Raw genomic sequence first — 8,799 nt, 5'->3', positions numbered from 1 at the left:
CATCCATCCCACTTTGGATGGAGCAGCTCTCATTTCTAGAAATATGGACCAATTTATTAAACCCCACAAAATATGACTATCCACAGTTGGGAGCAGGAAGCAGAGTTGCAGTCCTACACGCCTCTCTGCAGCTTCTCTCCTCCTGCTACCCCCCCCCAAAAACCCATCTCCATTGAGACTGTGTCAGCTCCCAAACAGACAAAAAACAAACTAAAAACCAGCAACAAACAACTTAAACATAAAAAATCACAAAGAAAGAACAATACAGTATCCACATCTGAACCAAAGAGTAAAACAGTGAAATGTGGATTATTAAATATTAGGTCTCTCTCCTCCAAGTCTCTGTTAGTACATGACTTAATAATTGATCAACAAATCGATTTACTCTGCCTTACAGAAACCTGGTTGCAGCAGGATGAGTATGTTAGTTTAAATGAATCAACACCCCCAAGTCATTCTAACTACCAGAAATCTCGAAGCACAGGCCGAGGGGGCGGTGTGGCAGCAATTTTCCACACCAGTCTATTAATTAACGAAAGACCAAGACAGACTTTTAATTCATTTGAAAGCCTGATTCAATTCAATTCAATTCAATTCAATTCAATTTTATTTATATAGCGCCAAATCACAACAAAAGTCGCCTCAAGGCGCTTTATATTGTACAGTAGATAGCACAATAATAATGCTTAGCCTTGTCCAACCCAGCTGTAAAACTCAGAAACCAGTCTTACTTGTTATCATCTATCGTCCACCTGGGCCTTACACAGAGTTTCTGTCTGATTTCTCAGACTTTTTATCTGATTTAGTGCTCAGCTCAGATAAAATAATTATTGTGGGTGATTTTAACATCCATGTAGATGCTAAAAATGACAGCCTCAACATGGCATTTAATCTGTTATTAGACTCAATTGGCTTCTCTCAAAATGTAAAAGAACCCACCCACCACTTTAATCACACTCTAGATCTTGTTTTAACATATGGCATAGAAACTGAACATTTAACAGTGTTTCCTGAAAACCCTCTGCTGTCTGATCATTTCCTGATAACATTTACATTTACAATAATTGATTACACAGCAGTGGAGAGTAGACTTCATCAAAGTAGATGTCTTTCTGAAAGTGCTGTAACTAAGTTTAAGAATATAATCCACCCACTGTTATCATCTCCAATGCCCTGTACCAACATAGAGCAGAGCAGCTATCCGAACGCTACTCCAACAGAGGTTGATTATTGTAATTTTACCTCCTCACTACGTACGACTCTGGATACTGTAGCTCCTGTGAAAACTAAGGTCTCAAATCCGAAGTATCTGACTCCGTAGTATAATTCTCAAACACGTAGCCTAAAGCAGATAACTCGTAAGCTGGAGAGGAAATGGCGTGTCACAAATTTAGAGGATCATCATTTAGCCTGGAGAAATAGTTTGCTGCTTTATAAGAAAGCCCTCCGCAAAGCCAGAACATCTTACTATTCGTCACTGATTGAAGGAAATAAGAACAACCCCAGGTTTCTCTTCAGCACTGTAGCCAGGCTGACAAAAAGTCAGAGCTCTACTGAGCCAACAATCCCTTTAACGTTAACTAGTAATGACTTCATGAACTTCTTCACAAATAAAATTTTTATCATTAGAGAAAAAATTACAAATAATCATCCCACAGATGTAATATTATCTACAGCTACTTTTAGTACCATCGATGTTAAGTTAGACTCTTTTTCTCCAATTGATCTTTCTGAGATAACTTCAATAATTAATTCCTCCAAACCATCAACGTGTCTTTTAGACCCCATTCCTACAAAACTGCTCAAAGAAGTCCTGCCATTAATTAATTCTTCATTCTTAAATATGATCAACCTATCTCTAATAATCGGCTATGTACCACAGGCCTTCAAGGTGGCTGTAGTTATACCTTTACTCAAAAAGCATCTCTAGACCCAGCTGTCTTAGCTAATTATAGGCCAATCTCCAACCTTCCTTTCATATCAAAAATCCTTGAAAGAGTAGTTGTCAAACAGCTAACAGATCATCTGCAGAGGAATGGCTTATTTGAAGCGTTTCAGTCAGGTTTCAGAGCTCATCACAGCCCAGAAACAGCTTTAGTGAAGGTTACAAATGATCTTCTTATGGCCTCTGACAGTGGACTCGTCTCTGTGCTTGTCCTGCTAGACTTTAGTGCAGCGTTCGATACTGTTGACCATAATATCCTATTAGAGTGATTAGAACATGCTGTAGGTATTACAGGTACTGCACTGCAGTGGTTTGTATCATATCTATCTAATAGACTCCAATTTGTGCATGTAAATGGAGAGTCCTCTTCACACACTAAGGTCAATTATGGTGTTCCACAGGGTTCAGTGCTAGGACCAATTCTGTTTACATTATACATGCTTCCCTTAGGTGGTATCATTAGAAGACATAGCATAAATTTTCACTGCTATGCAGATGACACGCAGCTCTATCCATGAAGCCAGGTAACACACACCAATTAGTTAAACTGCAGGAATGTCTTAAAGACATAAAGACCTGGATGGCCGCTAACTTTCTGCTTCTTAATTCAGATAAAACTGAGGTTATTGTACTCGGCCCTGAAAATATTAGAAATATGGTATCTAACCAGATTCTTACTCTGGATGGCCTCCAGTAACACTGTGAGGAACCTTGGAGTCATTGTTGACCAGGACATGTCCTTCAACGCACATATTAAACAAATATGTAAGACTGCTTTCTTCCATTTGCGCAACATCTCTAAAATTAGAAATATCCTGTCTCAGAGTAATGCTGAAAAACTAGTTCATGCATTTATTACTTCCAGGCTGGACTACTGTAATTCTTTATTATCAGGATGTCCTAAAAACTCGCTGAAAAGCCTTCAGTTAATCCAAAATGCTGCAGCAAGAGTACTGACAGGGACTAGAAAGAGAGAGCATATTTCTCCTGTTTTGGCTTCCCTTCATTGGCTTCCTGTTAAATCCAGAATTGAATTCAAAATCCTGCTCCTCACATACAAGGTCTTAAATAATCAGGCCCCACCTTATCTTAATGACCTTGTAGTACCATATCACCCTATTAGAGCACTTCGCTCTCGCTCTGCAGGCCTACTTGCTGTTCCTAGAGTATTTAAAAGTAGAATGGGAGGGAGAGCCTTCAGTTTTCAGGCCCCTCTTCTGTGGAACCAGCTTCCAGTTTGGATTTGGGAGACAGACACTATCTCTACTTTCAAGATTAGGCTTAAAACTTTCCTTTTTGCTAAAGCATATAGTTAGGGCTGGACCAGGTGACCCTGAATCCTCCCTTAGTTATGCTGCAATAGACGTAGGCTGCCAGGGGATTCCCATGATGCATTGAGTTTTTCCTTTCCAGTCACCTTTCTCACTCACTATGTGTTAATAGACCTCTCTGCATCGAATTATATCTGTTATTAATCTCTGTCTCTCTTCCACAGCATGTATTTTTTCCTGTTTTCCTTCTCTCACCCCAACCGGTCGCAGCAGATGGCCGCCCCTCCCTGAGCCTGGTTCTGCCGGAGGTTTCTTCCTGTTAAAAGGGAGTTTTTCTTTCCCACTGTCGCCAAAGTGCTTGCTCATAGGGGGACATATGATTGTTGGGTTTTCTTTGTATCTATTATTGTACGAGCTACTGTGCAATATAAAACGCCTTGAGGCGACTGTGGTTGTGTAATATTTTTCAATGGTTGTACAAAATTTAAAAAAAAAACAAAAAAAAAAAAACAGCAGGTGTATTGTATATGTTTACAAAATGTGTGCACAAGTTTTCAAAATCTACAATTTATATTTGCATTTCAAGTTATAAAAATATAAACTACTAGGATTTTAAGTTTTTTGTGTGATTTTAGATCAGTAATATTAATAAAGTACAGGGTGGGCCATTTATATGGATACACCGTAATAACATGGGAATGGTTGGTGATATTAAAGTCCTGTTTGTGGCACTTTAGTATATGTAATGGGGCAAACTCCTCAACATGGGTGGTGACCATGGTGGCCATTTAGAAGTCGGCCATCTTGGATACAACTTTTGTTTTTTCAATAGGAAAAAGGCCATGTGACACATCTAACTTATTGGTAATGTCAAAACAAAAACAATGGTGTGCTTGGTTTCAACGTAACTTTATTCTTTATACATAGTTCATTATATGCAGTAAATACACTGCCCAAGTGTCCCCTCTCCCCACTGCCTGTCAATAAAGAACTTTGTGTTGACAAGATTGTTAGGTAATCATTTACAAATCTATAATATCTGCATGGACAGCGTTAACTGATGAGGCTGAAAAATTCAATATTTACATTTAAAAGTTTACTCTTCGGCCACCACGCTTCTGCCATCTGCCGTTTTTTGGGGGGGTTTTTTCAAAAAAAACTTAGCCACAGTCAAAGCTGCATTATGAATTCTGGGATGTGTTGGGCCGCGAATGATACACCCGACTCATCCTTCAAGTCCGGGGAAATGAAGGGCGCATTTGGAATTGGGTAAGCCTTCATCACGTCGCTGTGGTGTAATCAGCCTTCTTCGGGTTTGCCATCAGCCCTGCCTGCCTCAGGGAATCCGTGACCGTGACCAACCACTGCACATTCTCCACCGAGGTATCACTATGAATGATGACATCATCCAGGTAGGAAACAGCATATGCAGTGTGAGGACGCAGCTATCGCTACAGGAGGTGCTGAAAAATGGCCGGGGCTTCAAACAAGCCAAACTGAAGTGTGACGAATTGGTACGAACCATACAGAGTGGAGAAGGCCGTTTTTGTCTTTGGACTCTGCAGACCAGGGAACCTGCCAATCAGCTGCATTTCAAAGTGGTGCTCCAAGAGAGTCGTGCACACGGACAGGGGGGAGAACACATCTGCAAAGCGCTGTTGCAATGCAGGAACATCTGCTTTATTGGAATCTGTGAGATGTTGATCACAATGCATCTTAAACACACTCTCTAAAAATGTCATGCCCACAGCACGTTTTTGAGAAAAATCTAATATTTTTGTCCTTGAAGATCATTTCAGAGTTTTTAATGAGCTGCAGGAACCCTGTTCTGTGTGAGTGGAGAACAGCCAAGTCGCCTCCTCTGATAAACCTCCACATGTACCACTGAAAACAGTTAAATTAGTTTGAATCGGAAATCATGGCTCAAACTACTTGTTCTGAGACCAATTCTTCATTTTTCACACCAAACTGTTTAATAGGAAAAACTTTACACAGAGTTCATCAAATATAACTAACACTTTAACATTATCAGGATTTCATAATACAAACTTTAAATCAACAGGAAAACAGCTGCAGAACATGTGGATCAAAATGAATTCATTAAAAAAACAACACGTGGACTTCAAGGATACAGTAAATACACTAAAGTGAAAGGAGGAGCCAAAATTTGAAGGAATTTGAATTAAGTAAAAGTCACCTGTGATCTTTAAAATGGTCCTGATGTGTGCTGCTGTTTTTACCTTTCAACATTTCTTTGCTGCCACTGTGAATACGAATGTGTTCTTTACCTAATTAAATAAAGGTTACACTGACTCACTGCTTCATCTTCTGGTACAAACTGGTATTATATGGAAGTACAGCCCCAAACCAGTTTAGCTTGAGTTTCTTTTTTCTGGACATAAAGTCACAGCAGGTGTTGTTTCAAAGCTGGTGGACAGATTTAGTTCATTTTGGAGGTTTAAGAGCAACTGCTGTGAAAATATTTGCAGTTTTGGGAGAAAATGATTTAAGAGAAGGGATTACCACAGCAAAAGATTAAATATGAATGAAGGATTGAAATTTAACTGAGGTAACACATAAAATGAATACAACTACTAAACACTACTGTGTCCTAAGGAAACAAAGAATAAAATGTAACAGGGATAACATTTTAGAGAATTAAAATCCCTCAAAGGAAAAAACATAAACTTGATATGCATATCTATACATGCAGCTTCCTAAATGTAACATTCAGGATTATTCACTGCAGGTCCAGAAATCAGAGCTACCTCATCAGATCCAAGTGTGACATCAGCTGACACTCTTTACAGGAGATTCCATCTGAACTCTGTGGAGCCTGATCTCAAGGTTTTTAAGTCTGACCCTGAAACCAGAAGAGGATCTTTCTCTCTCTTCAGATTCATTGTGATCCAGTGATTTCAGTCCTGAATGATCAGGCTGATGTTTGCACAGAGCAGATAATGAAGTGAATGTTTTTGCACATTGGTAACAGTGAAACAGTTTATTTACAGCGTGGGATCATTTGTGTTCGGAGTATGAACTGAGATTCCTGAAGCTCTTGTCACACTGGTCACAGCTGAAGTTCACTTCCATGTGTGTACGTTCATGTTTGTTACGATGACCTGATTGTGAGAAGCTTTTGTCACAGTGTCTGCACTTGTATGGTGTCTCTCCTGTGTGGATTCGCTTATGCTTTTTCATTGAGCTCATGTCCAGTGGTGAAGGATGACCCACACTGGTCACAGATGTGCTTTTTGACCCCACTGTAGAAGAGTTCATGTATTTTTAATGTACTTGGTGTGTGGAAGTCTCTCCCACATTCTTTGCAGTAGTTCATTTTGTCTCCAGTGTGGCTATGTTGATGTGGTTTTTTGGTCCCGTTGATGATTGGAAGTTTTTCTACAAAGGTCACAGAGAAACTCTTTCCCACCACCACAGTGACGACAGGGTTGAGAAGTGGATCCATGTGCTTTGCTCCACTTCTAAACAAAGACAGTGTAAGTCAGGGAATTCCTTCAACATTTTTATCCTGAACGTCGCCTGAAATAAAGAGCATCTCTGCCAACGTCCAATTATATTTTACTGTTTACATTATAACACTCAGCTTACTGAGCGAAAATGATTCTTCATTTTTCCAAACAGTTCATTCAGTATAACTCCATAAGTTTACTGATCAAACATGTTCCAAACACTCAGGTTAAAATTACAAGATAAAAATAAATACATACCTCACAGTAACTGCACTTGTAGAGTTTACTTTCTGGTGTGGATCTGTTGGTGTTTTTTCAGCTGATGTGGATATTGAAAAGACTTTCCACACAGGTCACAGTTGTAAGCTTTAACTCTAGTGTGGATGCGTTGGTGTGTTTTTAGGCTTTGAGCATGGGTAAAAGACTTTCCACACAAGTCACAACTGTACGCTTTAACTCCACTGTGGATGACTTGGTGTGTTTTTAGGCTTTGAGCCACGGCAAAAGACTTTCCACACAAGTCACAACTGTACGCTTTAACTCCACTGTGGATGACTTGGTGTTTTTTTAGGCTTTGAGCCAGGGTAAAAGACTTTCCACACAAGTCACAGGTGTACGCTTTAACTCCACTGTGGATGAGTTGGTGTTTTTTTAAGTTTCCAGCCTGGGTAAAAGACTTTCCACACAACTCACAGCTGTAAGGTTTAACTCCACTGTGGAAGAGTTGGTGTCTTTTTAGCCATCGAGCCAGAGTATAAGACTTTCCACACAACTCACAGCTGTAAGCTTTAACTCCACTGTGGATGAGTTGGTGTGTTTTTAAGTGTCCAGCCTGGGTAAAAGACTTTCCACACAAGTCACAGGTGTACGCTTTAACTCCACTGTGGATGAGTTGGTGTGTTTTTAAGCTTTCAGCTCGGTTAAAAGACTTTCCACACAAGTCACAGGTGTAAGGTTTAACTCCACTGTGGATGAGTTGGTGTGTTTTTAAGTGTCCAGCCTGGGTAAAAGACTTTCCACACAGGTCACAGTTGTAAGCTTTAACACTAGTGTGGATGCGTTGGTGTGTTTTTAGGCTTTGAGCCAGGGTAAAAGACTTTCCACACAAGTCACAACTGTACGCTTTAACTCCACTGTGGATGACTTGGTGTGTTTTTAGGCTTTGAGCCAGGGCAAAAGACTTTCCACACAAGTCACAGCTGTAAGCTTTAACTCCACTGTGGATGACTTGGTGTTTTTTTAAGCTTCCAGTCTGGGTAAAAGACTTTCCACACAGGTTACATCTGTAAGCTTTAACTCCACTGTGGATGAGTTGGTGAGTTCTTAAGTTTCCAGCCTGGGTAAAAGACTTTCCACACAGGTCACAGTTGTAAGCTTTAACTCTAGTGTGGATGCGTTGGTGTGTTTTTAGGCTTTGAGCATGGGTAAAAGACTTTCCACACAAGTCACAACTGTACGCTTTAACTCCACTGTGGATGACTTGGTGTGTTTTTAGGCTTTGAGCCAGGGTAAAAGACTTTCCACACAAGTCACAGGTGTACGCTTTAACTCCACTGTGGATGAGTTGGTGTGTTTTTAAGCTTTCAGCTCGGTTAAAAGACTTTCCACACAAGTCACAGGTGTAAGGTTTAACTCCACTGTGGAAGAGTTGGTGTCTTTTTAGCCATCGAGCCAGAGTATAAGACTTTCCACACAACTCACAGCTGTAAGCTTTAACTCCACTGTGGATGAGTTGGTGTGTTTTTAAGTGTCCAGCCTGGGTAAAAGACTTTCCACACAACTCACAGCTGTAAGGTTTAACTCCACTGTGGATGAGTTGGTGTCTTTTTAAGTGTCCAGTGCGGGTAAAAGACTTCCCACACTCATCACAGCTGTAGGTTTTCTCTCCCTTTCTTCTGTGAGGTTTGTCTGCCTCCTGAGAGCGCTGACTTCTTGCTCCATGTTGGTCCTGCAGTGACAGAGATACAAACAGAGGCAGTGAGTGAAATGCAGTCGTGGAACAAACTGAAACTCCCTCCATTGGTGGAATCAAACATGTCAACAAAAACACATTGTAGCTGTGTTACCACCACCTTCTGGTGATAGTATCACATTACAATGATGTGCTACAATG

The 8,799-nt window shown here is 40.3% G+C and overlaps 1 protein-coding gene and 1 long non-coding RNA gene across 2 annotated transcripts; both read right to left on the bottom strand.

Moving 5' to 3' along the window:
• Window positions 1-6,298: 6,298 nt before the first annotated feature.
• On the bottom strand, window positions 6,299-7,004 carry LOC112846551 (uncharacterized). Its single transcript, XR_003219558.1, has 2 exons — window positions 6,945-7,004; window positions 6,299-6,698 (listed from the first exon to the last, which is right to left on the bottom strand). It is a non-coding gene; the product is annotated as an uncharacterized LOC112846551 (long non-coding RNA).
• A 244-nt stretch (window positions 7,005-7,248) lies between these two features.
• Window positions 7,249-8,322, bottom strand: LOC112846545 (zinc finger protein 724-like; the record flags this gene model as incomplete). Its single annotated transcript, XM_025906136.1, has 1 exon — window positions 7,249-8,322. A coding segment is annotated over one exon (1,074 nt), but the record flags the coding sequence as incomplete, so codon positions are not given.
• Between the last annotated feature and the right edge of the window lie 477 nt (window positions 8,323-8,799).

Source organism: Oreochromis niloticus, linkage group LG3 (assembly GCF_001858045.2).
Source record: "Oreochromis niloticus isolate F11D_XX linkage group LG3, O_niloticus_UMD_NMBU, whole genome shotgun sequence".
Taxonomy (NCBI): Eukaryota; Metazoa; Chordata; class Actinopteri; order Cichliformes; family Cichlidae; genus Oreochromis; species Oreochromis niloticus.
Note: the sequence above shows the minus strand (reverse complement) of the source record. Positions and strands in the feature narration are given on the sequence as shown.